Source organism: Ictidomys tridecemlineatus, chromosome 11 (assembly GCF_052094955.1).
Source record: "Ictidomys tridecemlineatus isolate mIctTri1 chromosome 11, mIctTri1.hap1, whole genome shotgun sequence".
Lineage (NCBI taxonomy): Eukaryota > Metazoa > Chordata > Mammalia > Rodentia > Sciuridae > Ictidomys > Ictidomys tridecemlineatus.
The window spans coordinates 78,191,647-78,216,032 of NC_135487.1; the positions used below are offsets into that span (position 1 = coordinate 78,191,647).

The 24,386-nt window shown below is 35.2% G+C and overlaps 1 protein-coding gene across 12 annotated transcripts in view; it reads left to right on the forward strand.

Annotated features, from left to right (window-relative positions):
- Tlcd4 (TLC domain containing 4) overlaps nt 1-17,170 on the forward strand; it is a 49,121-nt gene extending 31,951 nt beyond the window's left edge. For all 12 annotated transcript variants that reach the window (XM_078026789.1, XM_078026785.1, XM_078026788.1 and 9 more), the window contains 2 exons: nt 5,944-6,017; nt 13,716-17,170. In XM_078026789.1, coding sequence (XP_077882915.1) covers nt 5,944-6,017; nt 13,716-14,034 — 393 coding nt within the window. In that variant the 3' untranslated portion in view covers nt 14,035-17,170. The remainder of the gene's footprint in view (nt 1-5,943; nt 6,018-13,715) is intronic.
- The last annotated feature ends 7,216 nt before the right edge of the window (nt 17,171-24,386 follow it).

Here is a 24,386-nt window from a genome sequence, read left to right on the forward strand (position 1 = left end):
CACAAGAATAAATTTTAGTAATGGATCTCATTTTGGAAAAGCTGTGAAGGACAGTCATTTAGCAAAGATTTTGGCCGACATTAGGAACATATTAGCTCATAATATTTTGCAGAAATCTGGCCTTTTATATTCTCTAATGTTGTACATATTTACATAGAATGCCATAGACTTAAAACAAATAGGAAAAATAGACTGGAAGAAAGAGCAGTTTTTAACTCTGGGGAAAAGGACAATGATATGAATGAGAGAATTTATCTTTAAGAAAGAAAAGTGTATATCTATTATATTTATGAGTACCTTATAAAAAGTTATACTAATAAAATATTTCAAGATTTTAAAATTTGATTCAAATAAGAATTTCACTAAAATAACATTTTCCTTGCAATTTTTCTTGAGTACTATTGCATACTATTCAAAGTTCTCCCTTGCCTTAATTCACTGCAGAATTTAACTGTGAGAGAGAATAGCAGAACATTTCAGCTTGTCTATTTTAGTTGGATTTTCTACAATTGAACTCAGTTATTTATTCTTCCAGCCTCTTCTTAACCAAATATGACAACCAGTTCTTCTGAACAAACTCACCTAACCTGTGAAAAAGTCACCAAAGTTTGTTTTATTATAAAAGCACACAAAATATGCATGAACTTAAAATGTGAATGATAATTTGTTTCCTATTTCTAAAGTGCTTGTTTAATGCTAGATGAGTTAGAGAGGTCATACATTTGCCCTTTTCTCATCCCTTTGTCTCCTTGCAGCAGATGTGTTTTCTATTACATATTAAAATGAATTTATAATTAAACAGTTGGGAATGGCCTGCCCAAGGCTATGCTGATTTTTATCATATACTACTGAAAATTCTGCATCTCAGGAAACATCTTCCTGTGATGTGAAAATAATGTAGTTGGCTTGTAGTTCATAACAATGGGTCAACCATTGTTGCATGATTCTATGGGATGAAATTCAAGTGTGTTGTAATTGTAAACAGCAGCAGTCCATCTTTGACTTTGCTCATTCTATTAGCTGTTATGATTTGTTTTAACATAGAGCTAGTATAACACTGTGAATATTAGTGTATTTCCTAAGAGTGTAGATAATGAAAATTAGAATGATTATATGCCAAATCCAGAATGTTCCACACATCACTGGAAAAGGTTATTATTATATGTGGAAATCTATATAACATTATTTTATATGTTAGTATATAATGACATATCAGATGGATGAAAAGACAAATAAAATTGAATTAGATAGATAACCAAAATAAAGCATACTACACAATATACAGAAAAGAATTTGGGATTTGGCATCATTATGAGTTGAATCATGCCCCCTCCAGAATTCATACATTGAATTGACTTTATTTGGAAATAGGGTTAATGGAGACTTGATTAGCTAAGTTAATATTGGAGTTAATATACTGTAACTGATGTCCTTATAAAAGGGGGGAATTTAGACCTAGACATGTATTTAGGGGGAAAGTCATGTGAAGTGAAGAGTTAGGCTATCAAAGCTAAGGAATTGCAAGAAGCCAGCAGAGACCTGGAATAGATCTTTCCCTAACACCTTTAAAGGCCCTGTTGATACTTGATCTTGGATTTCTGCTTCCAGAACTGTGAGACAATATATTTCTGTTTAATCCATCCAGTTTATTTTTGTTATGATATTCTGAGCAAACTAATACAGGCATAGTCCGGGAATCAGAAAAGCACCTAAGGAGGGCTGGGATTGCGGTTCAGTGGTAGAGTGCTCGCCTAGCATATACGAAGCCCTAGGTTTGATCCTCAGCAACACATAAAAATAAATAAAATGAAGATATTGTGTCCAACTATAACCAATATATATATATAGTTGTTTTTTTTTTAAGCACCTAAGGAGACAGGATCTCACAAGTCTGGGATGCAATAGACAAGTACTTCTAAATCAATCTGAACTTTAGTCATCTTCAAAAAAAATAGTTGAAAATAGCAGGCATTGAATGAGCTTGGACAATACCACATAAATATACATATGTTATTTAGTTGTTTCCTTGATTGCTGAATGAAAAGAAATAAAGTTACATTTTACTAATTCATAGGTTGCAATTAAAACATTCTATAGGCAAAAAGGGTGGAGAGTTGATGAGATGTGTTGACTTTTCTAATATAGAGCTGATTCTATCAGATCTTATCAGTGGTCATACTTTCTAATACTCTTTATCAGTTGTTGCATCAAATCACAGCAACAAAAATAAGCTCCCCCAGCTCTTAGGCACTTTGATTTAGAAAATGGAGTTTCAAATCAAAGTGTTGATTTCTGTAAGGATTTTAAAGAAGCTAAAGAAAATATGAAGCAAAAGTTGATGATAGGTTCAGATACAAATTAGATTTTGCTCATCTGCCTTCCTATTCGGCAGATAGTGCAAATGCAAATACAATGATATTTTCTTTCTAAAAAAAATAAAAGAGATATTGCCTGCTAAATGCCTTTGCATAACACTGCTAAGAATAGATGTGACTTGCTTACTGATATTGAGGCTTTCATAATGATAGTTTTTTGTCACTTTTAAATTTCCTCCAAATTTGCAGTTATTTTTTAGTTAGTGGAAACAGGAGAGGAAGAATATCCTCTGAAGACACGTGCCTACAAAATAGGTGTCACTGTTGCCAGCAACAAAAAGAAATTATATGTTAGTGTGTTGTAAAATCGTATTTTCAGAGTTGTGGCCAAAAGAGTATCCTTTATTTGGAAATAAGTTGAGGATGAGAATGCAGAAAAATATTAGAGTAAAACAGACATTTATAAACATCAGTTTCCAAAACTGGTGATATTTGAGGAGGCCCTAAGGAATTTAGCAAAGGGTAAGCTGTCTACACCTAAGTTATTTGATGTTATGTGTTATCAAAATTCATATGGTAAAACACTCAGTTTTTAGAAGTGAGACAGCTTCAAAACTAAAACAAATAAGGTAAGAAAGGGGTAGTGCATTGAACTGGACTTAAAATTTGGAATCTATCCAGTATGCTTTAGAGTGTATAAAAGTGGTAAATGTTTTAGACAGAAATGATGAAAGTGATGAATTTATGTATGCAAAGGGACTTATTAACAGTTGGTCTGCCAAAGAAAGCCTGGAGATAAGAGTGGATAGACATTTCTGAAGAGGTGGAAAATTACTTTTTATAATTTTAAAAGCTTGCTGTTGCTAGAAGTAGAATCTTAAGTATTCTATGCTCAGACATCTTCATTGGGAGAATATTTAGCTTGAGCTCACCATATTGGACAAACACCAGGAATTGGTATAATGTGGGCTGAAGAGCAGAGCTGTAAGTCAAAGTGAATTTTATGTTTGATCTGAATTGTCTTAGTTGAATACAAGGAAAGAAGGATGTCCTAAAGGCTGTGGCAATTCAGAGATTATGTTGTTTTTGTTTTGTTTTTTAATTCAGGATGGATAGATAATAACTTCAGTTAGCCCCATGTTTACATTTTTTTAAAAAAACATGTTACATATTCTCTTTTTTAAGTATATAGTGCTATAACCTACTAATGTTAAAGTTATACTTTACTCAGTTATATCCAACTGAGTTAAAGGAATAGAAACATAAATACTGTTAAATTTTTTTCAAAAGTTTTTGTCTTATGAGTGTTATTGCCATTAATTGCCACTGTTAACTGTTCACCATATTCTGTTTAAGGTAATAAACCTGGATATACTACTTTCTCATACTTACTTGTTTTGGGATTGCTATAACTTTCCTGGTTGACTCTCCAAGGTTGGTTGCCCTCCTGTCATACAGGGTTCACCTGGTCTGCTATTTTTTGTCTCTTTGGCCATCCTTCCTCCCTTCTTACTCATTATCCATTCCAGTATCAACTAAAGAGAATGAATTTGACATTATAAAAAGTTGTTAGCTAAAAAAACAAATAACACAATCAATAAATGGGCTAAGGAAAAGAGTAGATACTTCACAGGAGAAGATATACAATCGATCAACAAATATATGAAAAAATATTCAACATCTCTAGCAGTTAGAGAAATGTAAGTCAAAACAAAGTTTTTATCTCACTCCATTCAGAATGGCAATTATCAAGAATTCAAGCAACAATAAATGCTGGCGAGGATGTGAGGGAAAAGGTGAATTGATTCATTGCTGGTGGGATTGCAAAATGGTGCAACCACTTTGGAAAGCAGTATAGAGATTCCTTGGAAAAACTTGGACTGGAACCCTCTTTGACCCAGCTATCCCACTCCTTGGTCTATACCCAAAGGACTTAAAATCAGCCTTCTACAGTGATGCAGCCATCTTAATAGCTACTGTGAGTTGAGCTGTTTATAGCAGCTCAACTCACAGTAGCTAAATTGGAACCCACCTAGATGCCGCCCTTCAGTGGATGAATAGATAAAGAAACTGTGGGATATTGGGGCTGGGGTTGTGACTCAGTGGTAGAGTGCTTGCCTAGCACATGTGAGGCCCTGGATTCGATCCTCAGCACCACATAAAAATAAATAAAGATATTGTGTTCAACTAAAAAATAATAATAAAAAAGAAACTCTGGGATATATACACAACAGAATATTACTCAGGCATAAAAAAGAATGAAATTATGGGATTTATAGGTAAATGGATAGAGTTGGAGAATATTGTGCTAAGCATAGTAAGCCAATCCCAAAAAACCAAAGGCCAAATGTTTTCTCTGATAAGTGATCCATAATGGGGGGTGGCAAGGGAAGACTGCAGGAACTTGGATTAGGAAGAAGGGGGGTGTGTTTTTCTGTGTGTGGGGAGAAAGATGGTGGAATGAGACAGACATTATTATCTTATGTTATGGATATGAGTGCAAAGTGTGACTCTACATCATATACAACCAGAGAAATGAGAAGTTGTGCTCCATTTCTATAAAAAATTTTTTAAAAAGTTGTTGACCTTGGAAAAGTTAATTTAGCTTTGAATTTTAAATTTCTAAAGTAGTTTCCATTAATAGATACTAAAAATCTTCAAATAAAAAGTTCACTTAATTTTTTAATTCTTCCTGTTGTTCCTATTTAATATAGTATATCCAGTAGAAAAATAGAAAAATAATTTCCCAAGTTGTGTGTGTGTATCTAATGTATTAGGGTAGGTAGGATTTGGGTTTTTTTTTGAGATGTAATTATAATTATGATTTAATTAAAAGAGCTGGAGTGACTCCATTTACCTAATTTTTAATTAGGTAATTTTTAAAGCACATTGAATAAAATTCTTGGAACGTATACTTTTGGTTTACTTTCGAATGTTTATTAACTCTACTGTACTCTTCATGTTATTAATTTGGTAGAATGTACTCAATATTATGTTTAAATTTAGAAAGGTCCCCAAGGTATGCATTTTACCTTGAGGATCTTTTGTCTGATAGTATATTTTTTAGGTCGATTATGATAGACAAGACTTGACATGTTGTTATATTTGACAAATATGTATCTACTCACAAACTTAAATATGTTTATTTAGTATAATTGTGCTTTTAGGATTTTTAAAAGGTACTTCTGCTTAATAATGGACATAAAAATGAGTTCCTATTAGATACTTAAGTGCTGTTAAAATTCCTCACCTTCTGAAATTTCATACTACTTTGTGATAATTCTTTCTTCAGTAGTTAAAGGATGCTGTCATAAAGGTTAAATACAGAGTTCATTGGTTTAGCATTCAGCATGAGAAAACTGCTTGAAACCTGTTTTCATAAATGAACATTAAATGCATAAGTAAACTTAAGCATACGGTATACTGTCTTTTAAAAATATTGTTGAATTCTAAGGACATTTATAAATTCTTGTGAGGAAAACCAGTTAAGTAGTAAAAGGTAGAAAACTTCTTGTTCTGTTATCCATACTGATATGTCATGTCTAGAAGCTGTTGAGTATTTCTAAAGTATTTGGAAATTTTGATAAGCATGTTATCCCTGACATTGTATTTTATGTTTATCATCTAGAAAGATGGAGTGCTGGTGTATGTTGCGAATTTCCGCCTGCTTGCAGAGCTTTCCAGCCCTTTCGTAAATCAGCGGTAGGTTACACTATCATTAATTATTTAAAAGTTGTGCTGTTTATTTTCAGTTTAAAAAAACTTTTTCCTCAAGATGCAAAACCTACCATATAAAAAATGAGAAGATGTGGTATGACTTATTGTCACCATTATCCACATGGGGGAAATGAGCCTGGGAAAAGTTCAGTTGAGTAACTTATCCAAGGTTCCCCTGCTGGTAAGTGGTGGTAGAAGCTTTTGAACCCAGCTTTCTTTGCACTAGACTGTGCTTTATGCCTGGTTCCAGGACATTCATTCTTTCACCCTTCATGATGTACACTGCACAGTGAACTGTATTCACTGCATCTTAGAATTCAGTGGGGGTTCTTCATGGCATCATTCTGGCTCATCTTAGGTTTAGTTTATATTCCTGACACTAGCACCCTTTCTGTCCCCAAATTGTGATATCAACACTATCTTTGACTCTCATTTAAAAAAACAACTTTTTAATTTTCACTTAAAAAAAATTAAAAGGCTAGTTTTATTTCATATCTGGACATAGCATAAGTAACTAACAATGTATAATATTGATAGCTATTGCTAGAGAATGATTTAACCATCCTAATCATTTTTTATGGGGGCACCAGGGATTGAACTCAGGGGCACTTGATCACTGAGCCACATCCCCATACCTATTTTGTATTTTATTTAGATACAGGGTCTTAATGATTTGCTTAGAGCCTTGCTTTTGCTGAGGCTGGCTTTGAACTTGTGATCCTTCTACCTCAGCCTCCTGAGCTGCTGGATTACAGGCATGTGCCACTACTCCTGGCTGTCCTAACCATTTTCAAAAATACAGTTCAGTAGTGTTAAGTATACTCAGTAGTATTAAATATGTTGTTGTGTAACAGATCTCTAGATCTTTTATCTTGAAAAATCTAGATTATATTCATTAAACACTAGTTCCCCCTCCCCAAAACTACTTTAAAATTCCATTTGAATGGTCCATAGAGTGTTTGTCCTTTTGTGACTGGTTTATTTAGCTTAGCATATTGTCCTCAATATTCATCATGTTGTAGCATGTGATAGGATTTCCTTTTTAAAAACCAAACCTATTCTTTTGTATCTGTATGCTACATTTGCTTTATCTGCTCATTCTTCCATGGATATTTAAATTGCTTGCCCCTCTTGGCTATTGTAAATAATGCTGCACTGCACATGGGTATGCAGATAAATATTTGAGATCCTGTTCTGAATCCTTCTGGACATATATTCATAACTAGGGTTGATGAATTATATAGTAGTTTTATTTTTAGTTTTTTAGGGAATTTCCACACTGTTTTCCAGAGTAGGTACATTTTTTTATTCCTAGCAACAGTACACAAAGGTTCCAATTTCTTCATGTCCTCCCCAACACTTGTTATTTTCTATCATTTTTCTAGCTTCCATTTTAATGGACGTGAAGCATTAGCTCATTGTGGTTTTGATTTGCATTTTTCTGTGATTCATAATATTGAGTATTGAATTATTCAGGTTTCCATCACTGTGACCAAAATACCTGACAAGAACAACTTAGAGGAAAAATAGTTTATTTTGGTTCATGGTTTCAGAGGTTGAGTCCATGGTCAGCCGACTTCATTGCTCTGAGCCCAAGATGAGGCAGAACAACACCATGGCACAAATGTGGCAGAGGAAAGCTGGTCCGCCCCTGACTTGACAGGAGGCAGGGGGAGAAAGGAAGGGGCTGCAGGGAAGGTGTGCTCCCAGAGACCCACCCCCTCCAACTATGCCCACCTACCTACAGTTACCAAATTCAAATGTGGTTATTTCACTCAAATTAGGATGGACTGATTAGCTTAAAGCTCTCAGCCATTTCAGCTCTGAATTATCCCTGCATTATCACAGATGCTTTTGGGGGATACCTCATTTCCAAAAACAAGTATCTGCATATACTTATTGGCCATTTGTGTTTCTTCTTTGAAAAATTATTTATTCAAATTCAAAATTATTTATTTGCCCATTTGTTAATTGGGTTATTTGGATTTTTATTTTTAAATTATCAGATATATGATTTATAAATATATTATTGCATTCATAGATTGGTTTTTCATTCTGATGATTGTTCCCTTTCGTTTGCAGAAGTTTTTAGGGTTGTTGTAGTTCTATTTTTTGTTTTTATGTTTTTTTTTCTTTTTTTTTATTGGTTGTTCAAAACATTGCAAAGCTCATGACATATCATCTTCCATACATTTGATTCGAGTGGGTTATGAACTCCTATTTTAAAAAAACAAGGGAGAGTGTTTTTATGTTTTGTTGCCTGTGCTTTTGGGGTCATATCAAGAAATTATTGCCAAATCTAATGTCCTGAAGCTTTTACTTATATTTTCTTCTAGGAGTTTTATAATTTGATCTTAAATTTCAGTCTTCAATCTATATTGAATTAAAATTTATAAGTAATATAAGGTAAGGGCTCATTTTTTTGTATGTGGATGTTTGGTGTGCCCAGTACCATGTGTTGAAGAGACGGTCCTTTCTCCATTGCATAGTCTCAGTATCCTTATCATTGGTCACTTGGCCAGATATGGAAGGGATTATTTCTGAGCTCTCTATTCTGTTCCATTGGTGTGTGTGCAAATCAGTCTAATCTTTGGGCACATAATGTCTTTCCATTGATTTAGATCTATGATTTCTTTTAACATGTCTTATAATTTTAAGTATAGACAACTTTACCCCTTTGACTAAATTTATTCATGAGTATCTTATCTTTTTTGATGTTATTATAAATGAGTGCTTTTTAAAATTTCTGTTAAAATTGATCATTTAAAATTTTTTAGATTTATAGACAAATTGCAAAGATAGATCAGAACTCACACATACTCCTTGCCTAGTTTTCTCAAGGTTAACATTTATATTACCATAAAACATTTGTCAAAACTAAGATATGTTACTGTTAAGTAAATTTCACACCTTTTGGGTCTCATCAGTTGTTCTATTAGTGTCCTCCATCTGCTCTAGGGTCCATACCAGAGTGCCACACTGCATTTTGTTGTCTCCTCAATCTGGGGAAATGTCCTCAAAATCTCTTCTGATCTGCAAAAGTTTCTTAGTCTTTTCTTATTTTTCTTGCTCTTGACTCCTTGTTATGGAGTACTGGCAAGTTTTCTCACAGAATGTTCCCCAATCTGAGTTCTTTGAGTGCTTATCTCATGAATAGACACTTACAGGACTTCAGAAATACCCCCACAGAGGTGAAGGACTCTTCTTGTCATTCCTTATCAGGGATTCTTTTCAACTCCATGATATCACTGGAGATATTAACCTTTAACACTTGGTTGAGGTCGTGTTTTTTTGCCAGATTCCTCCATTATAGACTGCTGGCCCCCCATATTCTGTTTTTGAAAGCATGGCTCGAAGTATAACCTACCCTCAAGGCACTGAAAGAGGGAGGGAGTTGTTCATTTTTGACGTTGGCTTTATTGTTATCCTCTACCATGCTTCTCATTTAGCAGTGTCTGGTAGTTCTTTTTTTTGTGAATTGTTTGGTCCCTCTTTCCATGTCCATGGTTCCTGTTTAGGCCTTCAGGATTTGCACTGCTTCCATCACTTCAGAGCTTTCTGATTGAATTGCCTAATTCCAGATTCTTCCTCTCTCAACCTTCTCCTCACACTGATACCAGAGTCATCTTTCCTAGTTCCACTTTCAATACCTATTTTCTGACTACACATCACATCCTGTTTATTCTGCTCGCTTTGGCTTTGGAAGTTCTCTGTGATGTGCTCTGTTTCCAGCCACATTTCTTAGTACTCAGACGCAGTTTTATAGTCTGTCTACTACTTGAGGGTTGTTTTCATGTTTCTTCCTTTGTTTCTCCCATATCTTTTATTTTCCCCCAATTGTTTTGGGGGTACTGGGTATTGAACCCAGAGGAACTTTACTAATAAGCTACACACGTAACCCTTTATTTTTTATTTTGAAACAGGGTCTCACTAAGTTGGTAAGGCTGGTCTCAAACTTGTAATCCTCTTGTCTCAGCCTCCCAAGCATTCCTCCCCGCAAACTTAAAATAATTACTTACCCTTCATTCTAAACCCTCAGTCCCCAAACCAAAGGAAAGGCTTTTATGATTATATGTTGTCTTTGTATCATAGTCACATGTTTTATATTCTTAGGTGGTACAATAGATTCAGCATGTCTAAAATAATGCCATATATCTCTCCCTGTGTCTCATGATTGACATCTGGCCCTCTTCCCAGTTGCTCCTGTTCAACATGTGGGAATCATCCTGTTTCTTCCTCATCTGTTCTGTCACTATGTTTCTTATCTCTGTTGCCTCTTTTCCATCTCTACTGTTGGGCCCTAGTTCATCACCATCTTGCCCACATTGCCTTACCTGCTTCTAACTCTGCACTGTCCAGCAGAGTCACCATGAGCTACAGTATATGTAAAGTAGCCCTTCTCTGAAATGCTCGGGACCACAGGTGTTTCAGATTTCAGACTTTTTAGGATTTTGGAATACTTGCATATGCAAATAATGTGCACATATGCACATCTTGGGGAAGACACGTCTGAACATGACATTCATTTATGTTTCATATACACTCTATACACAGAGCCTACAGAGAAGTTTATATAATATTTGTAGTGTACCTGTATTTTGACTATCACCCATCACATGGGTTACATGTGGAATTTCCCACTTATATCACTGTGTCAATTCTCAGAAAGTTTCAGATTTAGGGTTTTTATGATTAGGATGTTCAACCTATATGACTGTTTATATTTAAATTAATTAAAACTTAAAAATCAGTTCCTTAGTCTGACTTCATAGCCCCATGTGGTCCAAGGCTACTGAATTGAGCAGCATATCAAAAGGAGCATTTTCATTGTTCCAAAAATTTCCTTTGAACGGTGCTACTCTAGACCAGCTTGGCAAACTATGCCTTGTGAGCTAACCCTACTGCTGTTTTGTAAATAAAGTTTTGCACCAGCATCTATGTTCCTTTGTTTACCATGACTGCTTTCTTCTGAGGACAGCAAGGCTTAGTAGTGGTGACAGAAAATGTATGGTCTCCAGAGGCAGTGATATTTATGTCACTTTCTGACTCTTTTACAAAAGGTTTGCTGATGTCAGCTCTAGACCATACACCTGCCTCCAGTCTTGTTCCCCTTTTTTCTCTCGTTTATATTATTATTGTCTACAGTGAAGATAATATGCAGCTCTCCTGGTTGAAACCCCTCAGTGGCTCCTGCTGCTTATAGAATATAGTACGAGTCTTTAACATCACACAGAAAGCTCTCCAAGTGGAGCTGTCTTACCTCTTTCTGGCACATTTTCCCAAAAATCTGATGTCATGCCAACTTTTCCATTTTCTGTCAAGGGCCTCCTGTCATCTTTGTCATTCTTCAGCACTCAACCCAGAGATCATTTTTATCACCAATCCCCATCTCTTTCTAGGCTGGGTTGAGTACCTCTCACTTATGCTTCAAATAAAAGCAACATTTATTTACTAAGTTTTGATTAGTTGGAAAAATATGAATGTAATTGCTGGATGGGGCTATAAACCATATTCTAAAGAGGCTACAATTTTGCATTCCCACCAGCAATCAATGAGTATCCTGTTGGTCTACATCCTCATTAGTACTTTTTTTGTTGTTGTTATTGTTGTTGTTGTTGTTTTAACCATTTTATGGCTATATAGTAGCATCTCATTTTATTTGTATTTTCCTAATACAATGCTGACTGTTGTTTCTTTGTGTTTTGTTTTGAGTTACAGTCTCACTATGTTTCCCAGGTTAGTCTTAAACTCCCTGAGCTCAAATGATCCTCTCACCTCAGTGTCTGAAATAGCTGGGACTATGGATGTGAGCTACTGTACCCGACATTAAGCATCTTTTCATGTGCTTGTTTCCCTTTTTCTCTAAAAAGATGTTTAAGATCTTTTGCCTTAGTTTTAGTTGGATATTTTGCATATTGGTGAGTCTTTGTATATGTTGAATTCTTTTTTTATGTAATTGATTTTATTTTTTTAAATACACAACAGCGGAATGTATTACAATTCTTATTACATATATGGAGCACAGTTTTTCATATCTTTATATATAAAGTATGTTCACGCCAGTTCATGTCTTTATACATGTACTTTTTTACATTATAATTCTTATTACACATATATATACCACAGTTTTTCATATCTCTGTTTGTATAAAAAGTAGGTTGACACCCAATCATGTCTTCATACATGTACTTTGGATAATGATATCCATCACATTCCACCATCCTTGCTAATCCCCTGCCTCCTCCCTTTCCCTCCTACCCCTCTTCCCTATCTAGAATTCATCTATTCTTCCCATGCTCCCGCTCCCTACCCCACTATTAGTCAGCTTCCTTATATCAGAGAAAACATTCAGCATTTGGTTTTTTGAGGTTGGCTAACTTCACTTAGCATTATCTTCTCCAGTGCCATCCATTTACCTGCAAATGCCATGATTTTATTCTCTTTTATCGCTGAGTGAAATTCCATTATATATATATGCCACATTTTTTTTATCCATTCATCCACTGAAGGGCATCTAGGTTGGCTCCACAGTTTAACTATTGTAATTTGTGCTGCTATAAACATTGATGTGGCTGTGTCCCTGTAGTATGCTGTTTTTAAGTTCTTTAGGTGTGGACTGAGGAGAGGGATAGCTGGGTCAAATGGTGGTTCCATTCCCAGATTTCCACGGAGTCTCCATACTGCTTTCTATATTGACTGCACCAATGTGCAGTCCCACCAGCAATGTATGAGTGTACCTTTTTCCCCATATCCTCACCAACACTTGTTGTTGTTTGTCTTCCTAATAGCTGCCATTCTGACTAGAGTGAGATGATATCTTAGAGTAGTTTTGATTTGTATTTCTCTGATTGTTTTAGATGATGAGCATTTTTGTTTGATTTGATTGATTGATTGTATATCCTCTTCTGAGAAGTGTCTGTTCAGGTCTTTGGCCCATTTGTTGATTGGGTTATTTGTTTTTTCAGTGCTTAGCTTTTGAAGTCTTTGTTTATGTTGGATTCACATACTTTTATCATATATGTGTGCACTAAATATTTTCTCCCAGCATATAATTGTATTTTTATTTTCTTAATAGTGTCTTTCACAGAGTGAATTTTTTATTTTAGTGATGTCCAGCTTACCAATGTCTCTCTTTCATAGATTGCATTTTTGGTGATGTTATCTAAAAACCAGCCAACCTGAGATCATGTGGATATTTTTCCCTGTGTTTTCTTCTGGAAATTTTTGTAATTTTGAACTTTAAATGCAGGCCTTTACGCCAATTTGAGTTGATTTATAAACGAACTGTAAGTTCTCTGCCTAAGTTCTTTTTTCTGCATATGGACATACAGTTTTGCACATTTTTTCACTAAATGACTTTGTCCAAAATCATCTTAAGTATTTATCTGAGTGAGGCTATTTCTGAGCTTTTTCTTCTGTTCTGTGGTTTTATTCACCTATTTCTTCACCAGTGCCATGGTGTCTCATGCTGCAGCTTTATAGTAAGAGCCGGAGTGGGTGCTGACTATCCCCAGCTTTGTTCTTTCCAGTATTGTGCAAGCTGTTCTAGCTTTCTGCCTTTCCACTTATATTAAGGTTTATACCTTAAGAGGATGTTCCCTGACTTTAAAAACTGAAACATAAAATTAAGATGGTTAACTCCCAGCTTTTCAGAATATGATGATTCTTTAATTCTCTTTGCAGATGGTTCTTTGAAACTCTGAAGTATTCTAAGTTTTCCAAAGCCAACGTCATCAATGGAATTCTCATGACGGTGGTATTCTTCATTGTTCGGATAGTAGCAATACCTCCTTTGTATGGCTTCATGCTTGCCGTGTATGGAACAGAACCCTACAGAAGGCTTGGATGTTTACTCCAGTATTCCTGGATTTTTACTTGTATTGTTTTGGATGTGATGAATGTCATGTGGATGATCAAAATTTCAAAAGGGTGCATCAAAGTCATCTCTCTCATGAGACAAGAAAAAGCCAACAATCGTCTTCAGAATGGAAAAGTTGACTAAAGGTGTGCTTTGTCAAACACCTTCATTTAGATAAGCAATCCTCATTACTACCCAGCATTATACCTACTAATAGGATGAAATCTTGGCATGTTCTTGTGCTTTGTTATTAATTATAATTGTTATTCAGGGTTTCAGTGTCATTCTTTTTAACCTTTAGAAAAGAGAAACTAAAATTTAGTTTTCATTCCAAGATTTCCTCTTTTCTTCTGCATTATAAGCATGGTTAAAATCTTAAAGGTTTAAATAAAAATTTTAAGTGTGGTGAATTTTTCCAGAAATCTCTTGGCCTGCACTGGTATTTTTCTATGTGGAAAGAGGACTGTGATGATTTGGCACACTTGATGTGTCACCAATTTTGCAGAAAGGATGGGAACTACTTTGAAATCGGTAAATAGCACTCAACATTTTGTTATGCTGCACTCTTCTCATGTCAACACCTATATGGGGGTTAATTTCTAAATTGTTGACATGTTCTTTTCCTAGGTTATTAGAAATGACTTTTTTTCATTTCAGATATACATTCATCTATTAATGATGAAGGATTTTACTCACTTTGGAATATTTCATTAGTTTAATTATTAGAAAATACTTCTGCATTTTACAGTTTTTTAAATGTCACTTTCTTCTATTTTTAGTATTTTATCAAATTATCTCTTATGACAGACATTATAAACCTCCTTAGTGGATGAATTTCTTCTTCTAAAGAAATGCATGTTTGGTACATGACCACTTAGGCTGATAGGAGGAATCATTAAGAAAAAAGTTTTAATATTACTGTTTGTCTGCTTCCCTTGAACTTTTTCTATGAAAAAATATTTATATCTGCAAAATCTCCCCAAGTTCAGAACCCATCATCACCAATACCAGTTTTATGCAATATGGATTTGTTCTGCCCCTAAAATAATCCTTTTTTTGGTGAAACCAAAACTAAAAAAAAAAAAAATCAGTATTTACTTTACTCACAATTTATTCTCATGCTTGCTTTGAATTTTTCTTAAAGAGCAGGAGGGAAATAAGGTAATTTAATCCAAGCATTCTGGTTTTCAAAATTATTGTCTTATGTGAAGATAAATGACTGTTTTTCTGTGTATGTGTGTATATATGTGTGTATTCACTTTGTTTCTTGCAATCCAAATATAGAATTATATATTTAGTTCTTAATATCTTTATTTATTTTTTGCAAGTACTTGACTTTAATGATTGTTCTTACTTAAAAAAAAAAAAAAAAGATTTAGTTCAACTAGTGGTGAATACTTGAATTTAATTAAACCCAAACCTAAAGATCTAATCCATTGTTTCTGGGTTTAAAGGATAATGTTTGATTCATTTTCATTGCTCATGTTAGGATGATGAAAGGAGGTTAGCTGAATATCATCAATACTTTTAATTTGACTGTCCAATGCAGATAGAGCCTGATAAGTTCTAGAACTCAAAGACAAATTGAAATCTCAGTCAATAACTAAATGATAAAATAAGGTTGATTGGTACATTTATTTTTTGAAGACAAAGTAATGCAAATTGTAGGTATTTATTTTTAAAGCAGTTAATATTACATTGATAATTGGCTACTAAATTTATTGCTGCCCACATCAGAGGCATTTAAATATGTACTGGTTATCTAGAGGGTGAGGGTGTACAAAACAAGTGATTTTTGTCTTATCCTTGCTCTTTTGCAAGCAAAGTAGCTTTTTTAAAAAGGAAGACATTTATATTGCAAAACTATTTTGGAAATTGTTTCCTTAGAAAGTAAATGTTGAAATAAATATTTTTGACTCTTTGCATATTTCTATAATTCTGAACACAGATTTTAAACCCACCATCAAAGTGACAAAAATATAAAGCTATGTTAGTGCGTCTTCATATAGCAGTTTCAATAGTTGTTTCAGGCTTTCAACTTTTTTTTTTTTTTTTTTTTTTGGTCACTGACATTATCTTTCACTGATTGGCAAAGCTATTCATTAAATAATTATATTTAAAATATCAAAGTTTTAAACTAAGGCTTGTTGTTCTCTTAGAAATCCTTAGGTTGGCTACATGACAGTTAATTCAGTATCCATATTCAGCATTCAGAAATAGTGCTGTACATTTTTATATACAGAATATATGAAATGGAAATGTCATGACAAACTACTAAGCTTCTTTAAGTCAGATCTTTACAGAAGCTATACTTTGCTATTCTGCAGTTGTATCCATCTACCTAAAATATAAATGAAGACAGAACATATCATTTATTAAACAACGAATTTTCGTTTGTTAAATGACAAACTTTTGCTAGACATTTTAGATATTTAGTATTTTGGCTACATGGATTAATTTAAATGATTCTATCAGGAATTCTGATATTTAATAACTATTAAAATATTTATAGAAAATAAATGCAAATTGGTATAAATTTTTAAGCAATTCTATTTTTCTAGAAAATTCGTGACAACCTGTGTTGTATTCTAGAAAACAAAAGTTCTTGTGAAACTTAAAAATGAATGAAAATCAACTGTTAGCTTGCAAGATCACAGATTCTGCATTAAATGTTTTATTTGTAAGAATTTAAAAATTGTGAACTTGAGTTTATAAGAGTTTGCATTCTTATGCCCAAATTGTTTTTAAGGATTACTTGCATTTATTTTAAAACACAAAACAAAGTTACATGTGAGTGCAAAGAAATTAACTCAAGCTTAAATTACCCTATAGTATGTTGACATTTTTTATTCTAAGTGTTGTTATTTTATAGACTAATTCTCTGTTAGTGAAATGATAGTTACATTGTTATCATCTCTAAGAGTGATTCATATATTGTGGATGACCCAGTACTGTCTTAAAGATCTGGTTTTTAAAAACTGACTAATTTATAGGTATTTGAATCAAATCCTTAATTTTAAAGTTTCTTTTACTTGAATCAGGTTTTTACTAAAGTGACAGTTTTAAAATTTTACACCTTCTCTGAGATGGATTGGAGAATGTTCTTTATGGTATGAAAGATGTGTTTTACTGTCAGCGGCTCATAATGTACTTAGACACATTGTTCTCATGGAGATACATAGGGGAAAGAACTGTTGTAATGTGCATGTTTCTTTTGTTTCATCTTTAAGGAAAATAAACATGTTCCAAAAGACCCTATTAAAATAAATATTTGAATAAATTTCTGTTTCTATGTTGCTCTTAACTCCAAATATGTAAATATACATCTGGATTGGCGCTTAGTGGTTTACTCTGTTGCATGAAATTGAAAGCCCACTTATTTGTTGACATCACCAATTATACATAATAGAAGCTTATATTTTGGTATATGTTTTAGATTCCATAAGAGCGAATATGTCATTTTATTTGAGGAGTGGCTCAATGTCTCTCAACACGTCAGAGCCAGCACAACAGTAGGACCCTTTCTGTGTGCAGAGACAGGAAGGCACACACACCTCCTAGCCTTAACCACAGCTCACTTGTACTAAAGCTATTGAAAATGAATTCTGTTTGTATTTTGGTGCTGAGGATTGAATGAAGGGCCTTGTGCATGCCATGCATGCACTCTACAACTGGCTGTAGCCCCAGCCCTGAAAATGAATTCTGATGCAAAAATATGATAGGAATACAAGAAGCTCACAGGATCTGGAGTTGGAGGAGACACTGAGACTGCTTTTCCCTTAAAAGATGAGGGTTCTCCCAGATCCAGAAGTTTTTCTGAGTCCTTCTAGCCCATCCATCACTTCCTCCTATTACCCCCAAAACTTCATCAGCACCTCTCTTCCTCATGCTGACACCTTTTTGTGTTCACTTCTGAGACATTCCAGTTCATCTGTAAGCTCCTCCATCTGCTGGCAAATTTAAAGGTTTACAAATAGGTTCTGTCATTTTAAAAAGCTTTGTAGTAAGTTTAAGTAGAGATCAGACAAACCACAACTTATTAAGAGGCTACAGGAAGCTGTTGAGCATTTAATACCTGTTTATAACACAAAGCAAAGCTAATTATGGTTTTATTAAGAAACATCTGTAATCTCTTTCTTAAACTGGTTTAGCAATAAGTTTTGTAAAATGTTTCAGCTGGGGATTTATTGTAGGCATGTAATTATGTAAATGTTCTTAGATCCCATGATACAAGGGGATTGTGGAGAACTGACCTAACTCTGTTGTGAGGGGGAGATCTGACTTGTAACAGTTTTTAAAGTCCTGCTCTTCCATACAGCAATCTTTGTTATGATAATATTCACAAAAACAAGTTTACTAGCAAACAGATAACTTGGTGTTTCCTGGAGTATAACATCCACTGACTTGACATGGACTTGAGCTCTACTTCTTTCTTACCTAGACTTCAAACAGCCTCTACTAGCTTTGATAATAAGTACCCTAACTGGAAGATATTTTGGAATGCAGTGAAATATTGTAGACATCTCCTAAAGGTCTTTTAGAATTTTCTTCTCTCTCTCTCTCTCTCTCTCTCTCTCTCTCTCTCTCTGCACTGATAATGTTTACACTTACTGAGCATCAGTTTTGATACCAGGCCCTTCATGCAGACCAAAACAATGAGAAATGTTTCTAAATCTCAAATATTTATAAATATGATACCTCTGGATGAAAACTTGTTAAACATCATTTGTATATTTTGTCCTTTATATTCTTATGTAATGCTTTCTGCAATTAAATGTGCCTCAGTTATTTGCTACTTGGCTAACAAAACCTAAAAAAAAAAGCTGTAAATAAAGCATGCTGTATGTTTGTTTCTTGCTTGGTTTGTTTCTGGTCTGATTATGTCTACTTTATACTTAAGGAACTTTCATGTGGATAATACTCATAACCAGGGTAAGTTATGAGTTTTCTTCGGGTAGTTATTAGAATTTGTAATAGTGACATTTAAATAGACTTTATTTGAAAAAGCTACTTGAAAACTGCAGTACATGCAATACCTATAGTGACATATATACAATTTTTTCCTGAAAATATATAATATTCAATATTGTCAAAAATTTTTGGAAGTTTTTCAAAATACACTTAACATTTTGTGAATTACATACTTTTTAATTTATTTTCATAAAGTTGTACTTTTATTTATAGAATATAAGAATAGATAATTTATAAATCAGTGTTACTAAGAACTAAAATATGATGATAGTATTCTTTATTTTGGTTTCTGGTTGTGCTTTGCCTGAATGAAGGGATAATATGTCTCAATATTTTCATTAAAATTTTGAAATATTTGTATACTTTGTATGTGTACCATTTTAAATTACATGCAAGTTCTAAGCAATAATACGCATGTCATACAGGGTCAGTCTACTTTGTCATGACTATTTAATAATTTTAAGAATGATAGAAGTCACATTATATAAACCACATCACTATGAACACCTTTGGATTTTCTTGTGCTGGAACACTACTATAATGTAGTACAAAGCTTTGTATTTTGTGGACAAAAATAAAATCGATTATTTAGTGCAAAAGTTTGTCTGCAAGGTGTATACTTCAGTAGTAACGAATGAATTTGGTGAGATTATGTTCCTAAAATCAATCTCGTCTTACCTAAAGGTAAGTTTTTATTTCTCAAGGTGTTTAAAGAGCTCATTAACCTTCCCTCCATCTCTCCTCTCTGGGATCCCAGCTTATAGCAAATCAGAAAGAGTTGCAAACATTTTAGTCATGCTTGCTAATGGAAGGAATGGTGCTATCTAATCAATAAGCCCTTTTAGATTAAGTAAAACTTTGGCAGTTAGGTTTTTAATCTCCTTCCCTTTGTCCCTTAGGCCTCTCATGTGGTCTAGTGATCTTTGCCAAATGTCTTGGCTGTAATCCCTACCTTCTCAAATGGCCTGTGGCATTCCTCCTGCATCTTGGTCTGAGAATACCTAGTAGGTCAGGAAGCTGAGCACCAATAGAATAGAATACTGAAGTGGTTTCTGCCCTCTGGAGAGTATCATGAGTCATGTTCAAAACATGCCTAAAATGTTGTGTCAAGACTGGCAAGGGAAGAGCTGAATTTCAGAATGAAAATAGCAATCACAGCTGTTGGTGGAGAATAGGCCACAAGTGAAAGGACAAGGATTTAGAATTGCTTGAAGCAAGTGGACACCTCAGGTTGTCTCATACTAATTCACCCTTTTATTCTTGTATCCTCTAGTCTTTACCAAAGTCTACTTTTTGCTTCTTCCTCCTTTTCCTCCCTGCTTCTCCCTTTTAATGATCCTTCAACATGCACAAATTGATTTGGTCAATTGGTAACTTTTCCCATGCTAGTAACTGATAATCCGACACATTTTCCTGGATGCTCCCCCAAACAGGACTCTTCATCTAAGGACCGTGTACACTACTTTGTCTGAATGGCTGTGCCTATCATCACTTGTGGCACAATGATCCTTGGTCTCCCTGCCATTGCCAAATATCCCTTTCCTCTCCCTCCTCCCTCCAGCTAAATTCCATGACTGCATCTAATCTTGTCATTTTACCAGATCACCAGCATGAATTGCCTGAGCAAGGGAGAAATGGAAGGTAACAGCGATGAGGGGCTGCCTTTCTATCAAGGATCAAGGTCAAAGATCAGTGGAAATTTGCAAAGAAAAAAGGAAGGAGAAAAGGACTTCAGAAAACAGGAAAAATAAGAAAACTCCATGTATGGACACATTGCATTCTGGTTGACAGGAACTTCTCAAATAAAATTCTTATACATAGTATCTGTGTTTAAGAAGTTTTATGACTTTATATTAAAGTGCAACATGTATGAATATGTATGGATTATATATGCTCCATGTGTATGTATCTCTGTGTGTATCTAGATACACATTCAACAGCTGGTTTCATGATGTGTCCTGCAGTTTCAAAGTCATATTTGCCAAGTAATATGATGCATGGTACTTTGGGTTGAAAGGTGATGCCAGCTAGCCATTGAGATGATATGATTATGTTAAGATTTGCATTCATGTGGATATTGGACTCCTGCTGTTCACCTCGGCCTGCTACGGGACTCTTGGAGAGTTCCCATTGGTTGGGGAAGTACAGTAGGAGGGAATTCCTGGGGAGGAACTTGTTCTGGGGTTCCAGGAGAACGCCGCCGAGTGTGTGGATCGGTTTTCTTCCCGGACGTGTACGGGGTATTGGCAGCAGTTTTCAAAAATAAAGTTTGTTCCTGCTTGAGTGGCTCGTGATTTTGTGCCCAGCCAGACTGCGGCAACTTTTGTTTGTTTGAGAAAGTGCATATTTTTTCAATGTTTGACCCACTTCCAATGACCAGATGCCTCTATGCAGAGGAAGGAATGAGGAGGAAGCACAGTGAAGCCATAGTCCTAGTGGTTTACTGAGATTACAGAGGAGTATAAGTCCTGATCTATAGTAGCTACCAAAACCCCAACAACACCCAGTAATTAGGTTTTCTAGACAGGACTGTGTGTCAGATCATGACAGATTTTACAAGATGAAAGGAGCCGTTTCTGAAGTTGGTTTGGACAGAGAGGATGTATGAATCGATGAGGCACTGGAAGAAAGAAAGGGCTTTGTTTGGATTGTAAATTGGAAAAGAACAATTTGGAAAGACTGAGATGCTTAAAAACTGATGGTCACTATGAAGAAATTATCTTAATTATTTAGTTTTTCTATCTATAAAATACTGTTTGAAATATCTCTCTGACATTGCTTCCTACTCTATCCATCTTATCAGCAAGAGCATTAATTTGAAACAGGTTATTAGGAAGGAATATGTGTACCTTTGAAGGTTCATTAGTAATGTGATTTGAATGACATTCAAGGGATATTCTCAGTGCCAGTTTAGATAAATGAAAGTATAGACATAGGTTAAGTGATGGAGAAACTGGATAAAGAACACTGCCAAGAGGTTAAAGCCTGATGGTTAACCCCAGACAAGGAAGATAAATAAAAGGGCTGGTTCTGATAAATATTGCAGAGAGCCAAACGGATTTAGAAAATTTGAACATAATTCAAGGATAAGGCATTTGAACTGAGAGGAGACAGACGCCACTGGGCAGTGATGTCAGAACAAGGCAAGCCACAGACTCAATGGAAGTTTGGTCAGCAGGCTGATGGCAGCTGTCATGGGACCCTATGGATAAGAAGAAAGACAGAAGTCGGGGGATGAGGCATTTGAGCATGAATAAGAAAGAAGGTACAGGATTTGGAAGAACAGAGTGGAGCCTGTGATAGACAACATAATGGCAAGGCTGTGCAGAATTCAACCTGTGAGAAAAAAAAAAAAAAAAAAAAACACTCTTAAAGTGCCACCCTGTGGCACTCGTGGTTTTGATTCCTTTTCTGATTCCTAACTTGCTGCTACCTTATCCTCTGGTGCATTCCAGGTTCCTGACAGGCTACGGACTCATGGTTTCCTTGCAACTCTCTCAGTTTTCTTTTTTCTGACCCATAACTCATGGCTCCCAGTGTCAGTTCAGCTCATCAAGTCAAAGAGTTGATGAAAAGTCTAGAAAGATGGTCAGAGGTCAAATAATAAGGTTTTCTATGATTTTTTTTTCTGTTTTTCTGTTCACAGTTTCAGCTGTGGGTCTAGGAGCTAGGGGCTGCTGAGAGTCTAAAAGACTCCATCTTGCTGTGGAACTGGTTCCTTAGGTGAGGCAGTTTGGGGTCGGTGAAAGAAGGGGCAAAAGTCTAAATGTGGAGGAGAAGCAGCTGTGTGTCCTAAACATGGGTGGAGGCTGCAGTGATTCTATTAGGTTTTCATTTGTGAATTGTCAAGAGGTGAAATAGAGAGGAACTTTGAAAGTGTACCCTCATTGAGTACCACACAGTCTCTAATTGGTCTCTCTGACTCTGTTCTCTCCCCCATCTATCACAGTGCTACTGGCCATGTCATTTATCTTTAATTTTTGTCACAGCCCTGCTCAGAACTTCCAGTACTCCATTCAAATGTAAATTCCTTAAACCAAACTTAAGGTTCTCCACTATATCACCCTATATTAGCTACTCAACCTCATTGTCCACTTGAAAGTTCTACGAGGTGGGTGCCACTGTCTGCCACAAGCTCCTCCAGCCCTAGGCATGTGTACTGGCTGCACCTCTAGTATGTAGTCCCTTCCCCACTCATGAATCTGTGTCCTACTCACTCTCAATACTATGTATTAATAAAATTGGTTCTTTCCCCTCTAAAAACAAAAACAAGTAAATGTCCAGGTAGAAGGGAGAGGAAAAAACTCATTATTTTATCATCTGTCAAATGTTTGCTAGATTGTCAAGTGAGTTTCTGTAACAACCAGGATAAATAAACTCACTCTTGATTGACAGCTGATATCCTAACACTTCCTGTCCTGAACAACCTTTTCTGGCCACAGAAGAGCTGCTCTGTGTACTTTCAGCCTTGAGGTCAAAGAAATGAGTTCACTGCCCCAATGACTGTGACAAGTAGTGGAAGCAGGGCACACTGTTTGGGCTGGAGCACAGACTTTGATAGTTGGAATAACATGGTGGGAGGGCTTTTCATCTGGGAGATAAGAGACTGGGACCCCAACTCCTGCTCTACTACCCACTGGCAATCATTTTAGAAAAGCACTTTCACCTTGCTGGTGGTTTTTTTTTTCTTTTCTTCTTCTTTTTTTTTTTTTCCCCAATTGTAAACTAAGAAGTTGAACTGGGTGAGTTGAAGACCCCTTTTCTTTCAAATTCCATCATTCATTGTTACGGTAATTAGAAGCAGGTTTAAGATACAGCCCAATGTGTGGCAGGTTTTAATTCCTATCAGATAGCAATTCCAGAATACTGTTTTCAGTTGTGTGAATTTTTGGAGGCAGCCTAAATTCTAATTTTGATTGTGACTGTATGCCCTTCATGAGTCCACTTGTTTATGATTCCATCTCCCTTACTTGTAAGAGGAGATGGTATCACTTGCAATCAATGAAACTAGCCAAAAAGGCTGAATATAATATTTGCTAAGTGCTTCTCAGCATTCTTAGGGGAAAGAGATAAAGTTTTAATGATGTACTTTCCCACTGCACTTGTGGCCAAGTTGATTTTTAAAATATTCTTCCAAGTGTTAACTTATGGAACATGTATATATCTTGATGTTGGTATCCAAACATAGAACTCATTTTGTTTCCCCACACAAAATATAATGATCAGAATGGAAAATAGATAAATAATAAAAATGTAATAAGTTATTTATTCCTCTCTCGCAAAAATAAAAACATCTGAATCCTCCATTATTTTGAGAAGTCAGTCCATCACTTATAGATCAGTTACCTTGGTTGACTCAGTATTGGGTAATCAAGACCCCATAAGCTTTCTTTATTCTTAGTGAACCTACCCATAGACTGCTGGGAACTTTCTGGAGAGTCAAACAAGGATGAATTGGCATGAGGGAATTATTATCATAACAATGTTTGCTGTCTGTGATTTCATTGGGTGGTACACTTTACTTC